The sequence below is a fragment of the Balaenoptera acutorostrata genome, chromosome 10 (assembly GCF_949987535.1).
Source record: "Balaenoptera acutorostrata chromosome 10, mBalAcu1.1, whole genome shotgun sequence".
NCBI classification, from domain to species: domain Eukaryota; kingdom Metazoa; phylum Chordata; class Mammalia; order Artiodactyla; family Balaenopteridae; genus Balaenoptera; species Balaenoptera acutorostrata.
Window position 1 is genome coordinate 46,099,566 of NC_080073.1, and position 17,415 is coordinate 46,116,980.

At 49.1% G+C, this 17,415-nt stretch overlaps 1 protein-coding gene across 11 annotated transcripts in view; it reads left to right on the forward strand.

The window, feature by feature from the left end:
• Positions 1-17,415, forward strand: part of TRAK1 (trafficking kinesin protein 1) — a 103,579-nt gene that overhangs the window by 62,968 nt on the left and 23,196 nt on the right. For 6 of the 11 annotated variants that reach the window (XM_028161693.2, XM_057554361.1, XM_028161694.2 and 3 more), the window contains 9 exons: positions 3,404-3,520; positions 5,920-6,020; positions 6,852-6,960; positions 9,151-9,229; positions 10,172-10,347; positions 11,020-11,094; positions 11,651-11,788; positions 15,582-15,658; positions 16,837-17,073. In XM_028161693.2, the coding sequence (XP_028017494.2) occupies positions 3,404-3,520; positions 5,920-6,020; positions 6,852-6,960; positions 9,151-9,229; positions 10,172-10,347; positions 11,020-11,094; positions 11,651-11,788; positions 15,582-15,658; positions 16,837-17,073 (1,109 nt within the window). The remainder of the gene's footprint in view (positions 1-3,403; positions 3,521-5,919; positions 6,021-6,851; positions 6,961-9,150; positions 9,230-10,171; positions 10,348-11,019; positions 11,095-11,650; positions 11,789-15,581; positions 15,659-16,836; positions 17,074-17,415) is intronic. The other 5 variants (XM_028161695.2, XM_057554362.1, XM_057554363.1 and 2 more) reach the window with 1 other exon arrangement.

Genomic DNA, 17,415 nt, shown 5'->3' on the forward strand with positions numbered 1-17,415 from the left:
CTGGCGGGATTTGCACGCGATGCCGGAGCACAGCCCTTGGCCAATGTGAAGAGTTTGCTTTCAGGTTAAAGGGGAAGAGGATTCTGCAGCTTGCCCTGGCTTTGGCTGCTGTTCGGAATTTACCTTTGGGCAAAGCTGTCTCCTCAGTTACAGAGAGGGTTATTCCGGGAGCCTCTTAGTCATGCTTTTTTATCCCAAAATGGGTGAATGAGATGAGTCAGCTGCTCAGCATGGGAGGCAGGCAGCTCTGCATCTCTGGGGCCGTGCCAGGCGGCTCGAGCGTTCATGGTCATTGCTAAAAGGGGCTGAGACACAAGTCACAGTCTTTTTTTTACAAATTTTTATTGGAGTATAGTTGCTTTACAAGGTTGTGTTAACTTCTACTGCCCAGCAAAATGAATCAGCCATACATATACATATATCCTACAGTGCATTAAGTTTTCAGCGAAACATAGCTGTGGAGAGAGGGAGCTAGGAGAGCCAGAATAAGCCCCACCTGGCCGCCATCTCCTGGGGAATAAAAGAACCAGTTCTTCCAGTAGCTGATTTCCAAATTGAGATTTGTTTATGGTCTCATTTTCTCACTGGAGTTTGATCCAGTGGTCATTTCCTAGCTGTTTTCCTGGTTTTCGAAGTAAATATTTATCACATGTTGGCTGGTTGTAAGAAATGAGACCCTTTTCATTACTGAAAATCTTAAAGAGAAACCCAACTGGCCTTTTGCCTTAGAAAAACCAGAGACCTTCTGATGACTTTTTTGTTTAAGAATTTCATTTCATCTCTGAATATTTTTACTCTAACTTCCTTTTTTTTTTTTTTTCCAGCAGAGCATTTCCTTTATGTTACTATACAGATTAGATTTTGGGTGTAGGCAAAGTGGGAGTTGCCCCCTCCGGAGGGCAAGGAGGCCCTCAAGTCTGAGGTTTGACGTGTATTGGGGTGTAGTGGGGAGGGGCGAGGGGCTTCGTTGTTGAGCCCCTCAGCATTTGTTTCCTTCCCCTGCCTGTGTCCCATTCCTCTTGGGTTCTGGCCCCTGTGTGCCGTGGGAAGCCTTCAGCAGCCTTCACGTGCTCATCAGTGCCTTGCCCAGCCTGTCTTCATCGTTATGATTTTGGCTTGATTTGTTTGCACTGAAATCTGCATACAAAACATCTGTGTGTGCTGGAACTTAGCAGCTCGATTGCATGACGGCAAGCAACACGGAACAGTAGGCAGTGAGTCAACGAGCATGAAGCACCTGCTGGGTATTCAGTCTGAGGGCTTGCTCTAGTAGAGAGATTTAACAGACTGGAGTGAGATTTATGGAGACCACACTTCCAAAGGGGAATGGACAGTGGTACTACAGTTTTCACTGAGAGTTAGCCAGCTGAAACCACCTGCACTAGTTGCTAATTTTGAGGCGGCCCCTGTAGAAATGGGTTCCCTCACACAATCCCTGTGGGTCATTTCCTCCCAGTACCAAATACGCACAACCGTTGCGTCTGAAAAGTAATAAAGGGCCACTGAGATAAGGACCCTCCTTGGTAGACACAGTAGCCGGCACGGATGAATGCACAGAGAGGGGCGTCTCGGTTGGTTGGGCAGACTCACTGGTCCCCTTTGTTCCCTGGGAGGGCATGAGGGGGAGGCACAGATTGGGAAGGAGTTGGAGGAATTTATGGCTCACTTGACATGACACCCAGCTGGCTTCTGGGACAGCAGTTACAGGTTTCAGGACCATGGAAGACCTAGGGGAGAGAGACCATCATTCATGCAAGAGCTCCAGAGAGCCAAATCGCTGTTGGATCCAGTCCCCCCAAACTATGCTCTGACCTCCAGTACTCTGCTCGTAATTCAGCGAAACTCCCGGGATGAGCAAAGGAAGGTGTGCTACTATTGCATGGTATAATTTGGTGGATATATAAGAAGCTAGAAATAAAAGATGCTTTTTGAAATATCTTACAACTCAATGAATCATAGAGCTAGAAGATTCTTTCAAGGGTCCCTTAGCAAGTCTGCCCATCCACCCTACCTCATCTTACAGACGAGGGAACTGGGCCCCAGGGATGTTGAATCAGAACCCAGACTCTCAAATTTTAGAGTAGAACGGTTCACCTGGAGCAGTTAAACTTTTGACGGGTACCTGCTATAAGAAATGCCTCTTAGGTTGTCGGTAAATGTGTGACAAGCAAAATTTAAGCATGAAGTGATAACCTTACTATGTGGAATGCACTTTGGTATTTCAGTTCTATGCTGTTGAATGTCATTTAAAACAAAATGGCAGTTGCCGTGACTAAAATGATTCTCAACCTACTGATGGTTTATAATCTGTGTTTGGAAAAGATGGATCTAGAGGGTACCCGATCCTTGTTAAGTGGAAGCCGTAAGACTACATGGTTATCAGAAGCGAGGATTCCTGAATCCCCAGCTTTTTTCTGCTCAAAACCCCATGTCCCTCTTCTTCTGCTTTTTATACCAGATGAACAGAATAATTAGCATAGGCTTCTAAAAGGATTTCATTTTCCGGAGTTCTCCTCCCCATGCCAATCCCCACCTAAAAGTGAGCAAGTGAATCTGCTGGTGGTGGCCAGCAGTTTCACCAGCAAGGATCAGTGAGTCTGCCTTTGGTGACGGCGTCCGCCCCGCTGTCTCCACTGTCAGGCAACAGCTTTCCTCCCATAAAGGCAGCTGTATCTTTGAATGCCAGTAAAGATTTTCCTCTGTGTACTGCTGTGCTCTAAATGTCAGCAACTGAGCTAACAGAAAATTCTGTCTGCAACAGTCTTTGTTTCTGAAGTAGGGCGATTTTATGCATTGTTTCTCCATTTTTAAAGCTATTTTTTAAAAAATAAAGCCTAAGTAGCCTACCTCCCATAAGTAGAAGAAACACATAACTGTATTCTATTTTAGAGTAACTTTAAACATTTTTGTTTCATACGCGGTAAATCTAAGGAACTCAGTAAATTCCAGCTTAACAGGTGCCAAAGAGGCTGCCTTAGCTATTTTAAGTGCACTTTGGAATTTCTGGATTTGCTTATTCATTGAGCAAATAGTTACCGAGCGTCTCCCTGTGCTGGGTGCTGGCGATACAATAGCCCAGCCCTTCAGGTGGAGAGACAGGTTATCAAATGATTACACAAGGACCAAAAGCAGTTGCATAGAAAGGTTTTTGGAAGCATGTCTTTCCTGTAGGAAGAGACTTGTTTTCATTAGATGGGAAGGTTCCCTTTCATTGCTTGGGGCCCGGGTAGCTGAGTGAGCTCCTCTCTGAACAGGTATCAGACGCTGGTGCGTGGCTGGTGAATTAGTTAATTCCCTTGTCCTTGCTGAACGCCCTTCTTTCCTCAGTTGCCACTGACTTCTGTGGGCTCCTGCTGGAAGCAGGGGTTCTCTCAACCTCTGCTCTCGCTTCTGCCTTTCACAGAAAGAGCGGGATCTAGAGTTGGCTGCTCGGATCGGCCAGTCGTTGTTGAAGAAGAACAAGACGCTAACCGAGAGGAATGAGCTGCTGGAGGAGCAGGTGGAGCACATCAGGGAGGAGGTGAGGACCTGGCAGCAGGGGCGTCTGCAGGGGCTTGGGTGCCGCAAAAGGCGCGCCCGAGGAAGGTGCTGATCTCACGGGACCCCGTTGGGAAAGGCCCCCCCCCGGACGTGGAGAGCTGCCTTTCTGCTGCCCCTCCTGTTCATTTGCGTCTCCTTCCGACAGTGTGGACGGGTCGCCCAGGCTGGGACCAGCCCTCACGTGGTCAGTAGGCCCCCAGTGTGGACCAGCTACAGCCCGTGTCCTCCAAGAGTCTAGATCATCATGTCAGCTGAGAAAGACACTCAGAGCTTGGCTAAAGGGCACGCAGGCTATTCCAACAATGAGCAGGGATTCCCGAGCCGGGGTGGGCGTTGGCAGGCGGAGAAGGAACTGCAGCCGGAGGCCAGCCGTGCTGCAGAGTGAGGCAGTGACTGCCCCTTCGTCAGCACAATATAATTGTGTGTTTCTAGAACAAGACCAAAAATAGCCTATTGTTTTCACGAGAGAAGCCCTACTATGTTAATGATACAAATCTTGGCCTATGTCTTCAGCCCCCATCATTATGGGGGGTGGGGGGCAGGGGAAGAACATTTTAGGCTTAACTTAGGGGCTGAGGTCTCAGAGGAGCAGCGCTGGTTTTCTGGGAGGGATACGGTGTGGACGGGAGAAGGAAGGCTGCAGAGTCGGGCGGGGTTGCTACAGCCGGAATTAGGAGCTTACAGCCAGGGCCCCCTGGCTAGTGTCTTCGCCATCATCCTCACTGGCCTTTGAACAGTGAATCTGAGCTGTGAGGACTTTGATTGGCTTTCCTTCTTCTCATTTCTTCTCCCTTATTTTCTATGAGAAACTTTCTTAGTGGGGAGGGGCGGCGAGGATGCCCTTATTCATGTCCCTAAGACGTATTCAGGCTTTTTCCTCGTTGAAGATATTCCCAGCTATTGTTGTCTGGGTTTACCAGTCATTTAATGTGATGAAACAGAGTAGCCACTCGATAAGAAAAAGTTTTTTTTAAGGGTTTATTGTAATTTTTATTGATTTTTTTTTTTTTCCCTTCCGTTGTTACTGAGATATAATTGATGTACACAGCACTGTATAAAGACAAGTTTTAATCCTGGGCTTTCTTTAAAAGGTGATGAGGTAGGATACGGTCGTGTTCAAGGAGAAATAAAGTTGACCCCTGCTCTCCCGGCCTCCAGCATCATGACATGAATCTCCCTTCTCCCAAGTACGGGAGAAGGTCAGCCTGGCCCCCTACTTGGCCCCTTCTGAGCAGAGGGACATGCCGTCAGGAACCAGTAAATGGTCACCCGTCGCCCCTCACGCGCTGCTTCTCCAAGGTGCTGCCCTTGCTTGGGGCTTCCTCTCCTCACACAAAGTGCATCCTGCACTTGGGGGTGGAAGTGACTTTTTGTCCCCTTGGGAAACCTTGGAGTTTGAAAACTGTTTCCCTTTGGCTCATCATTAAATGATCAGTCTAGGTGTTGAAGCTGAAGCCTTTACGCACGTAAAACTGGTTTCTCCATGGAAGATAAAATATACTCACGGTGTTGTGTAGGAAAGTTGGGATAGACTATAGACCCCAAATCAAATTAGAAGCAAGAAAGAATTAGAACAATTATAATTCTCGCTCACAATGCTGGTCGCCTATTCATCGGTGCTGAATGGTGAAAGGGCAGGTGAAAATTTTTATGGCTCAGGTCTGTTTATTTTAAACCTGAAGTATAAATAAGTGTGACTTGCAGAACCATCCTTGCAGTAGTCGGTACGGCCAGTTCCTGATGGCTGCCTCTTTTCTTCCTGTATCTGGAATGCCTATCTTGTAATCATTGAGTACAAAGCAAGGTCTGGCCAAGCTTGGCCAGAGTTCCTGTGAGGGTGTAGCCGTCACAAGGTGGGGCTATGAGATTTTCCAAGCCGGAGAACTAGGGTTGACGGGCTCGCTGCTTGTAGCTGCCCACCCGGAACTGACATCACCAGGGTCCTGGTCCGAGATGGGATTTGGTTTTGGCAGAAGTGGATGACCTCTTCCTCCATGTGGTAACATGGTCCGCTTCTCTGAGTGTTTTCCCAGCTGGTCATCTATTTACTTGCAAAGCCCCTATGCTGTCTTGCCGCCCCCCGCCCCCCGCCCCAGCCATCATTCCAGCACCTTCTAGTCCCCTCTCACCTCTTCTTTGTACCAAAGTAAAAACTACAAATTTAAACAGAGGGATTTTTTGCCAAAAAGTAATTGATTGTATTTTTCTTAAATGGGATCAAACTCAGCCCTTTGTTTTCCTTGAATAGCACAAAATCGGTGACATGCCTTCACTTTGAATGAGGAATTTAAAAAATGTTGTCACTGAGCAATAAGTGTTTCAGCGCGAGCGGGGATGCTGTCACATGTAGAGAGCGCCTGACGGGCTGTGTTTGTGCAGGTGTCACAGCTCCGGCATGAACTGTCCATGAAGGATGAACTGCTTCAGTTCTACTCCAGCGCCGCAGAGGAGAGCGAGCCGGAGTCTGTGTGCTCCACCCCGTAAGTCACCCAAGGGCCTGTCTCTAGGGGCCGGAGCGCTGCCTGCCTGTGGTCCATGTCCTTGGAGTTGCCTAGACAGCGTCACCTTCACTGGCAGCACAGGTCGGCTGCTCTCAGCCTCCTGTAGGCCAAGCATCTCTGAGTGCCTCCAACAGATGGATTTTCCTATTCTGATGGGACTTTAGTTTTCCTCTTCCTGGGTCTTGCTGCTTATTTGTCAGTTTAGATTGGTTTGGCCTGGCTGTTAAGGAGTAACAAGCTGGACTCTGCCTTTGGAGGAAATACAGGGTTCTGGAGCCAGCAGTGCTGTGGTGGGTCCTTGGGGGGGGGGTGCCTTGGGCGGGGGGCTTTTCTGAGTCAGCAAAATCTCCTATTAGGAACATGAACTCTAGATGGCCTGAGTTCAGATCTTGGCTCTGTGGCTCGTGGCCAAGTTACTTAAACTCTCTGTGCTTGTTTGCTCATTTGTAAAGTGGGCATAATAATAGTACTCAGTTCTTAGGGCTGTGAGCACTGAATGGGTTCATACATGTAGAGTGCTTAAAATAGTTCTTGGCACATAGAAGGCATCCCAGACTGTGTAGACTTCAAATAGAGTTGGTTCGCCCGAAATCTGAGGCAAAGTGGCAGCAAAGGGTTGGGCTGTGGCTCTGAAGTGCCGTAAGCCCGTGCTGTTTTCCTGGTAGTGAGGGAGCAGCCTGATGGGTCATTGTCACCCCTGCACCTTTCCTGAGCTTCTCCTTGAAACGGCCCTTCTTTGTGCTTCTCCATGGTTTGCCAGGTGGTGGGAGGAAACGCCTCCCTCCCTAGAAAGTGAACTTTCTCCCCCAGGTTGAAGAGGAATGAGTCATCCTCCTCCGTCCAGAATTACTTCCATCTGGATTCTCTCCAGAAGAAGCTGAAGGACCTTGAAGAGGAGAACGTTGTACTTCGATCAGAGGTGAAGTGCACTCCCTGCCCTCGTCCCCTCTGCAAGGGTGGTGGCCCCAGTTGCATGTGTGGTGAGAATAGCCGTGATTACAGCCCCGCCGTCCTCCAGGGTGATGGTCTGTGGAAGAGCCACGTGGGTCTGGGGTCACAGCCACACTAAGTGCCCAGAGGGCATGCCTCATTTATGAGCCGGGCATTGCCTTCAAAGGGCAGCACATACTGTCCGGGCTGCAGCAGACAGACTGGTAAATTATGCAGCGTGAGGATGGGTAAGAGTGGCAAACCCGTCTCCTTCTCGGTCAGGGCCAAAGCTCCTGGAAAGCGGGGCCTTGCCATGGTGGTCTCCAGCTCGGACGTAGAAATGACTTGGAGGCCTGCTGTGAAAGCCTCGTTTTCACGTTCCTGCAGGTCAGATGTGCCCTAATAGTACACGAGAACTTGGAGACATATTTCTTAGACAGTTAACTTAAAAAGGTTGAACTGAGTGAGGCAGCTCGGAAACCCGTGCTTTTGAGTATTTCTGATTGGCTAGTCACTGTGGTGGGTACTGTGCCTGCATTCTTTTTTAAAAAATCTTCACAACAAGGCTGGAAGCTGGTTACTTTGATTCTCATTTACAGTAGGGGAAACCGGGACCCAGGCTGCTAAGTGTTTGGATTGCCCAAGATCTTGCAAATTAGTGAGCAATGGAGCCAGGGTTTGTAAGTCTCTTTGGCTCCAAACCCCACATTATTTCCCTTCACCCACTGCCCCTATCCAGAAATACAGATGGGGCTTCCCTGGTGGCGCAGTGGTTGAGAATCCGCCTGCCAATGCAGGGGACACGGGTTCGAGCCCTGGTCTGGGAGGATCCCACATGCCACGGAGCAACTAGGCCCGTGAGCCACAATTACTGAGCCTGCGCATCTGGAGCCTGTGCTCCGCAACAAGAGAGGCCACGATAGTGAGAGGCCCGCGCACCGCGATGAAGAGTGGCCCCCGCTTGCCACAACCAGAGAAAGCCCTCGCACAGAAACGAAGACCCAACACAGCCATAAATAAATAAATAAATAAATAAATATTAAAAAAAAAAAAAGATGCATGCAAATTTAGTACTTTTTGTTTAATTATCAGTGAGTTTATGCTCTCTAGCCAGAGGTATGGTACAGCCCTATTGATCAGGCCCTTGTCTGTCAAGTTTGGGCTGCATGTTCAGCTAAGCTGGCCCAGGGCTCCCCAAAGTCCCTCCAATAGGGCAGACCACCTGTCACCTCGAACTTGCCTCACATGTTGGAAAGAGCCTCATGTCTGGGCTTAACAGGGTGCCCTTCTACCTGAGGAAAGGGTCATTCATGTCTCTGAGCCAGCACCTCTTCCAGCCTCTCATTTACTGATGGGAGATGTCAGCCCAGTGCGATCAAGCTTTCTCTGCCAGCCAGTGGCTGAGCCAAGACTACAGTCCAGTTTTCCCCATTCTGCGTTCCAGCACCTGCCCCAAGTAAATGCTCTAGCCCCAGGCACACAGCAATTTGTCCCTCTGTCGGAGTCTTCCCCTAAAGCAAGCGGAGGGAATCTGATCCCAGCCACAGATTCCGGCTCCTGCATCTGGCTTTCAGGACTGTGGCATCTCTGGGGCCAGGACCTGAGGGCTCAGAGATAACTCTCTAACTGGGGCCTTTCCTTGAGGCCTTCAGATCTCTTATCTTCCCACCTTTTCAGCCAGGAGCAAAGCCACCCAGAGTCCGAGGGTAGCTCTTGGGTCTCTGAACTGTAATGCTTTCATATTGTACCCTGTTTTTACTCAGCTGAATACAGCAGGTCTAACTCCCACTCAGAACCTCATAGGATGGTGCCCGGCACATAGTAGGTGTGATAAGTGTTAGCCGTTCTTGTGGTGGTGGTTATCCTTAGAATGCCCACAGTAGGCAGGGCTGTGTCATAGGCACTGTTTGGGTCACAAGGGGATCCATGACTATGAGCCAGGACAGACACACGTGAATAGACAGGCCGACTGATCGAGGGGGCGCTCACAAGAGTTTTAGCAACTGCTTTGTGCGGTGCCCTCTAGTGGTCGGGATTGACTTTCTGTATCTGAGGGCTCAGTGGGTCACGGCTGGGGAGATGCTGAAGGGCAGCGTTCTAGACCCAGGTTAGCCCTTGCTGCATCCCCTAGGCTGTCCGGGTGTGACCGTGGGATCTCTGACCTGAGCCTCGTCCACAGGCCTGCCAGCTGAAGACGGAGACCATTACCTATGAAGAGAAGGAACAGCAGCTGGTCAACGACTGCGTGAAGGAGCTGAGTATGGCCTGCCCTCCCCCACCCCTGTCCCCTGCTTTTACTTTCCCCATCTGCCATCATTAAGACCAGACGGATTTGCATCACCCGATAGAGTGTGGTCTTCCTGCCAGCCTGGGCTCAGTAGCATTTTTTCCTGAAAACTAGAGGCCTCCCCTGATCTTGTGTGGCACCCCTCACCCTCGTTTATGAGACACTGGGTGCGGTGTTGTCAGCCGTACGTTCCCCAATCTCTCGCAATTAATTAAAATTAATTTTAATTTTGGCTTTCTGCTGGAATATCGGTTATTTAACGTCTGAGTTAGGTCCAGCTTCGGAGTCCTGAGCTGAAGATGTGGAAGAACAGCCTTCTAGTATCAGTAATTTGATGTGTAAACGTTGAGGCCAGAGTTCTCAGCTTTGCAAATATGATGTGCTTCCACCCCACCCTCTCCATTATAAGTTTACACGTTAAGACAAACGGGCAACACAGTATTCTTGAGTGTCAGCAAAACACTTAAGTCAATGAAACACACCCTATGTTTAAATCTAGTAAAATGAGTTATGGCCCTGAATATGGGTTGAAAACGCCCAGGGGAATTGTGTTGTGCATGGCAACAGTTCCTTTCTAGAACAGAGTGCAGCAGGGGTGCCTGTTACTGATGGGGGTGTGTTCCTGTGTGGAACGTGCAGAATTGGCCAGAGGCGCCTTCTGTTTGGTACGGCACCTCCGGGCTGCTTGCCAGAGCCTGCCCGATTTTCCCTGGGGAGGTGGCTCTGGGCAGTGGGATGAGGACCCACACAGAGCCTGCGAGCCGCAGCTGGTGGGCCGGTTCCTCCTCACGACAGACCGAGCCCATATAGGAAGATGGGGACTCTCCCTCCAAGCCATCTTCACGTGCCCTCTCCACTCCTCCCCCCTGTCTTGCAATAAAGATGTTTTTTTTTTTTTGGACAAACCACAAAGAAACCATTCTCTCTGGCTCTTGCGACTGTCGTTTCTTGGTCAAAGGGGATGCCAACGTGCAGATTGCCAGTATCTCGGAGGAACTGGCCAAGAAGACGGAAGACGCTGCCCGCCAGCAGGAGGAGATCACACACCTGCTCTCCCAAATAGTTGATTTGCAGAAGAAGGCAAAAGCTGTAAGGCTTCTGTTTCTCTGGCTGATACAAAACTAGCTGTTCTGAGATCAAGAAGGGGCATTTACCCCAAAGACAGTGCCCTTTAGATTCATATTTTAGGAATTTGTGCTGTCCCTTTAGAGCTTTTGCTAAAGCTTAGCGGATTCAATAGCATAAAATTTGTTGCCCTGAATTGGCAAGGGGATCACATTTATCACCACTTAACCTCCTAAGAAAAATCTGCAAATGAATAGAACTCATTAAGAAAGGTAAAGGGGCTGTAAACAGAGAGTTTGGAAATTCAAAGTCTGAATGATCTAGTTTGGTATTTGTCCTCACACAGGGCACCTGTATATTCCGCAGCAGAACCATGTCCCCTTTAGATTTAAGATGAAGCAGCGAAAAAACAATTAAGTTTCCCACGTCGGGCCTTTGCTAGAAGCCTGAGGTGAAATGCTTCCAGAGAGCAGCTGTGACTATGGAGGGTAGGGGTAAGCGATAGGGAATGAACACGGACACAGGAAATACGCTGCCTTCCAAACTATATAAAAGACAAAATTTTACTCCAGTATAAGATAAAATCTCCCTGTGGGCATGTGATAGGATGATAACGGATCAGGGAATAAGAGGGGAAAAGTTAGACTTTTCTACGTGTCTTAAAAGAGAAGCTGATTTCCCTTTGCCACGTTCTAGTGTGCAGTGGAAAATGAAGAGCTTGTCCAACACCTGGGGGCCGCCAAGGATGCCCAGCGGCAGCTCACGGCCGAGGTGAGTGGCTCTCCCTCATTTCATCGGGGCCCCGGTCCCAGCTGGGGTACCTCAGCCTCCCTCCAACAGGCTGTGTGGGTCCCGTCCATCTTAACAACCATTTTGATATTGAATTGAATGTCACTCTTACTCCTAAGGCGGCTCCCAGTTCCGCTGACGCTGGTCGTGAGCACCTGGGAGGCTGGGCTGTACACCAGCCTGGAGCCCGGCATGCACGGGCTTCCGACAAACGTTCCAATAAGGGAAAGGACACAGAGCACGCCATGTCAGAGGAGCCCCGTTCAAAGATGTGGCAGGAAACGAGGGAGTGATGACTTGCCCTCTCGTTTGTTTTCTCTCAGTTGCTCGTTGTTAGTGTTTTAGGAGATTTCCGAGTCTGCAAGTAAAAGAAAAACTGTGCCTTGAGGACTCTTTGGCCTCAGGACACAGGGCAGCTGGTTCTGTGGAGGGTGGGAGCCTCTGGTAGTGATCCTGGTTCTTCCTGGCTCCTGAGTGGGTGGGTGGGTGGTACCAGGTCTCACATCCCAGCCCTCTGCCCCTTCCTGGTGTCCTGCAGCTGCGCGAGCTGGAGGACAAGTACGCCGAGTGCATGGAGATGCTCCACGAGGCGCAGGAAGAGCTCAAGAACCTGCGGAACAAGACCATGCCCAACACCACGTCCAGGCGCTACCACTCGCTGGGCCTGTTTCCCATGGTGAGTGCCCGCCTGCTGCCTGACCCCCACTTCCCGCGCTCAGGCCAGCGCGTGCTCCTGGGAGGAGGGCGGGTCTGGAGCTGAGCCTCTGCAGGTGGCTTCCCCTTTTGAAGCTTGGATCTGGATCCGAGATGAGGGCTCGCGAGCCTAGCCCGTGGCTTCTTAACCACGTGAGACGAATTGGTTCTTCATTTTCTGTCCCCCTGAATCTGTCTTTTCTACTCCTGCCCTTGGAAGATAAATTTAGTAGGAACTAGATTTAGTAGGCACCTCAGATATTTGGAAGGCACTCTACATTATTTTTCCCCGACCTTTTTAGAGTATGTGCTATTTTGGCCTCACGAGTGCATTTGAGAATTCTTAAATTGCATTATGGTTCCGCTGGTTCTTTGTATGCTTATTAACCGTTCTGGTGGCTTTCGGCATCTGTGATCTGAAAAAAGATTTCCCTCTATGCTGGGTGTGACATTTTTATATTTTTCATATTATTTCCCCACAATCTTATTTCTTTTTTTTTTTTTTTTTAATTTTTTTTTTTTTTTTTTTTTTCTTTCGTGTGAGGGCTTTCTCTAGTTGCAGCAAGTGGGGGCCACCCTTCATCGCGGTGCGGGGGCCGCTCTTCATCGCGGTGCGCGGGCCTTTCACTATCGCGGCCCCTCCCGTTGCGGGGCACAGGCTCCAGACGCGCAGGCTCAGTAGTTGTGGCTCACGGGCCCAGTTGCTCCGTGGCATGTGGGATCTTCCCAGACCAGGGCTCGAACCCGTGTCCCCTGCATTGGCAGGCAGATTCTCAACCACTGCACCACCAGGGAAGCCCCAATTTCCCCACAATCTTATTTCTTTAACCCTGGCCTGATGTGTTTCATGGTTAAGCTTTAGGGGAATGTGGCTGAGAAGGGGGCTTTCCAGGAGGCTGACCTCTCCCTATGGGGCTTGGGCAGCACAGGGTGATGCCCCTCTGCTGGTCATTTCCCAGTAATATTTGGGGAACTTTCTCATTTTATCTTCTTCTGTCAGGGCCGCTTGAAGGTGGGGACCATGTCTTATTTGCTATTTCCTCCTTCCCTCCTTCCCTCTCTTTAATACTCTGTGCCTAGCACAGTGCTTGGTATATTGTAGAGTTGTAGGTGCTTACTAGCTATTAGATCTGGATGGCTGGATCAACAGACTGAAAAGCAAACCACCAAGAACTTTTCAGGCTCTATTTCCATGCTTTGATGAGATACCAGTTCTCTCTGAGGAGAGAAGAACTTTTGAGAGAAATTCCCCTAAATGAAATAGGAGTGGAGGGCTGTATAAATGTTTGTGAAAGTTGGTCCCTTCCAAATTGACCTTTACTCAGGGCTCTTTTTTCTTCACAGATTCCCCCTCCCCATGGCAGACACTGTCACCCAACCCCTTGCTGTCTGAACCACTTTTTCTAGATCATGATCTCCTTTTCTTCTTTGATTTCACATATAAAGTCAGGCGCTCTCTCTCCACCCGATTGAAATCTAAGGGAAACCAAAAAGAAAGACACAACATAAATAGTCAGCCTTCCAAGAAGCAGATTGGTGATCCAGTGATTTCAAGAATCCCAATGAAGGCAGCAAAGGACAATACATCCCCTGAATCCCGGTCTAGAACTGACTATGGTCGGCTCACAGACGGGCCCGTGTAGCTTTGTACACTCCCTGCCTCACTTTCCCTCCTTCCCGGTTTCACATCTCCTTGGGGCTGTCTTGTTTCCTGCATACCTGGGATTCACTCTCCTGTGTTCCCGCTCTCAAGGACAGGCCTGTACTTTAAAGCTAAACCGGGACATAAGAAAAGTTGAATTGAAAGTCTGCATTTGGGTTTCTTCTGGAGAGATTGATTCTCAGCGTTTATTATTTGCTGAGGTGGAGCTTTTGTTTGCCCTTTTTCTGCTGTTGGCAGAGCTCAGTTTTTGAAGACGGCTATTTTTAAAGTGCATTATGCATGAAAGATATTTAAGGCAATCTAAAGCTCACATCATGCCTGTGTCTCTGGAGCAAAACACCCAGATCTGCCTCTCTTGCTCCCAGCCCTTCTCACTGCTGAATAAAACAGTGAGTAGCAGGTTTTGCTCAAGTATGTTCCCAATTCTCTTGCCTTATGGCCAAGAGTTCTTAATCTGGGATCTACAGACAGGATTCAGTGGGCCCTTGAACTTCGAGGGAGGATTATATCTTATATGTTTATTAATCCCTAACTGTACTTGGTGTTTCCTTCCTTCATGAAGGTAGGTAACAAACCACAGCGATATTAGCATCCCTGTGACTTTGTCATCCATCGAAATCACAGCTCTTTTCATAGCACGTGTCAGTGGCCACAGATGTCCCAAGACACCACCTGTGCTAATCTCCGCTTCAAAGTGACAGTCATTACCAGTCCTGAAACCCGATCCTGTGTGTTACTCTATCATACTTGCAGTTATTAATATTTTAGTAATTAACTCGGTATATCTGGCTTCCTCTTTAATCCTAATTATTTTATTCATTTAAAAACATTATTCTGAGAAGGGATCCATGCTCATCTCCAGATGGCCCAGGGGGGATCGTGGCCCCAAATGTCACAGACCTTGCTTGTGACTTTTCCTCCAGAACCGCAGTCTCATTAGTAGTTTGGTATCTTGTTTCTCTTAAGTGGCATGAAGGTCCTTCCCTTGTGCAGAACTTGGAATGTAAACAGTATTAAGAAAAATAAACTAGCTTAAAAATTACAAATTCCAGACGGGAGTATCCCCAGTGGACTGTGGGGCGGCCCTGGAGGTGGACACCCTGGAGGAGGCCCCATGCGCTGTCAGCTGGGAAGCCACTGGCCACAAGTGACTATGTAAATTTAAATCACTTAAAATTAGTGCAGTTAAGAATTCAGTTCCTCAGTCACACTGGTCACATTTCAAGCGCTCAGTAGCCACCGGTGGCCAGTGTCTCCCATACTGGATGGTGCAGAAAGAGAACATTCCCGTCGTCACAGGAAGTTGTGTTGTTTGGCACGAATTTAGCCCTTCTCTTCAGGTTCTCCTAGGTGGTGTCCTCCTCTGAGGCCTCAGCAGGTGCTTTTCTGCACACCCTGGTCCTATCAGCATCCAGCTGCGTGAGCATGAGGGATTGTCTGTCAGGCTCCGCTTCACCCAGTGAGGCCTGGTGGGCGGTTCAGGGAGAGGGGTACTCAGCAGGCCCCTCCATTGCTGAGTCTCAGCTTGGGGCTTGGCCCATCCAGGAGGTGAGAAGTCCTCCATGACTGGTCTTCCCCAGACCCACAAATTCACAACTTGGCTAGAGAAAGACGCAAGTGGACTGTTCAGAGAACTGGCAAGGTCTTAATGTGTTTGCTGTCTCCTTGGGGAGGAGATGAAGGATTCCTGGCAGAAATGAGATGTGAGCCGGTTGTTAAAGGTGGGGGGGTGGGCACGGATGGTTGGTGGGCACAGGAGCTTTCCCTGCCGGAGGCCAGGGATCACAAGAGCAGAGCCCAAATGACAGCACCCATCACTCAGGTCCTCCCCCGCAAGCTCTCTGCCTCTCCTTGTGGTCACCGCCACAGCTCCATGGTTTGGCCCAGGGAACAAAGGGTTTGCTTTCAGACCCTCAGTTCATAGGAGCAAAGGGGCTTTACACTCAGCTCCATGGGGATCGCTCAGCCCGGCGTTCTGCCCGTGGCAGATGCTGTCACCCTGTGTTCCGAGGCCTCGGTTTATGCTCTGTGGCCAGGCTGTCTTCGCGCCTTTTCTAGAGACAGAGCACTTGAATTGCTGCTCACTCACTGTGTGTCTCCCGGCTTTTCCCAGGACTCCTTGGCGGCGGAGATCGAGGGAACCATGCGCAAGGAGCTGCAGCTGGAAGAGCCCGAGTCGCCAGACATCGCGTACGGCCTTGGTTCTCAGCTCCCAGGGACTGTGGGGTGGGCCTCAGATGCCAGCAGTGATCGCTGTGATCCTTCCACAGACAGTCTAGATTAAGAGAAATTAGAGAACGCAGCTGACAACCCCCCTCCTCCTCTGGTTGGGTTTTAAATATATATTATGAACTTGCAGAAAGTTAGGGAAGGATAGATGTATTTCCCATCTCTCTTCACACAAGCTCCATCTTGACACCACCGCTCATTTTTATCTTTCTTTTCAGTGGAAAATGTTACTTTAAAAAAATTTTGACGTCTGTTAGGAAAAGAAAAATAAGATGCAATCTGAGATACAGAGGGCTCTTTGTGGGGTGGGGTGTGAGCAAGGCTTCCGTTTCCTTTCTGCATACATACCGGCCTGTGCCATCTCTCTTCCTAACTTGAGACCTTGCACTTGGCCTGCTCGGAGGTGTAAGGAACCTGTGGATCTGATTTCATCAAGTTTTCTCTGTACCCAAATCCCATAGACAGAACTTAAACAGGAACCTGGAAGTGACCAGTCCCTAAGCCTCGGTGCATGTGTGAAGCCCTTTGCAGCCCAGAAAGAAGCAGCCATTATAGAGACATACCTACCTTTTTCTCCTTAAAAGAGAACAAATGGGCATCAAAGTGTGGTTCTGCTCTTAGAATTGGCAGTTTCCAGGAAAAAAAAAAAAAGACTCATTTGGTGTTTATCATCTCATTATAGAAGTTTTTAAGACTAACTTTGTCTTACTTTTTTTTTTTTAATATGAATGGTCAACAAAGACTCATTCTGCAAAAATTTATTGAGCCCTGTTACATGCTGAGCAGTGAACACGGTCCTCCTGGAGTTTGCTTTCTAGAGACTATCATGAGAGAAGAAAACTAGGTGGGAGACAAAAGTTACCATTAAATATATTTGTAGGTCAAGCTTAAGGGAAGTAGGAAGCAGTATCAACTTTAGGACACAACCGCGTAGTAGAGCCCTGAATTCTGTGGGTATTGAGTCTCTTGAATTCCAACCAACACCCTAAGAAACACGTGGAGGGCACAGGGTGTCGGGTTGCTTGGGGGTCACAGTGGGCCAGCTGCCTATTGGCTTCTCAGTGGACAGGGTTTGGAGGGTTGAACTCCAGGGTCATTCCTGCATTTGCTTAGTCACAGATGATGTGCATTCTCCCCAGTCACCAGAAGCGAGTCTTTGAGACCGTAAGAAACATCAACCAGGTCGTCAAGCAGAGGTCTCTGACCCCGTCCCCCATGAACATCCCTGGCTCCAACCAGTCCTCGGCCATGAACTCGCTCCTGTCCAGCTGTGTCAGCACCCCCCGGTCCAGCTTCTACGGCAGCGACGTCAGCAACGTCGTCCTTGACAACAAGACCAACAGCATCATCCTGGAAGCAGAGTCAGCAGACCTGGGGTGAGCCAGCCGGGGTCTCTTATCTTTCTGCTTTGGGGACAGGTAGGGGGGATTGAACACAGGTTCAGTAAGCAGAAGAAGGGGGGCTGATAAGAGTCGCCTGAAAAGTGTCGACCTTTCAGTTCTCAAATCTGTTGTACCAACTGGCTTATGTTTATCTTGATGCTGCTATGTTAACCAGTTTAAAGAGTTATAACAGGATGCACCAGAAGTCGGCTTTTCTGTTAAATGCTGGAGGAGAGGATAAATGACAATTTTTTTCTGTTAATCTTTATCTGTTAGGCTACAGACCAGACATTTGTTTCATGAACCCCTTTGTAGCTTGGATTCTGAAAGGCTGAG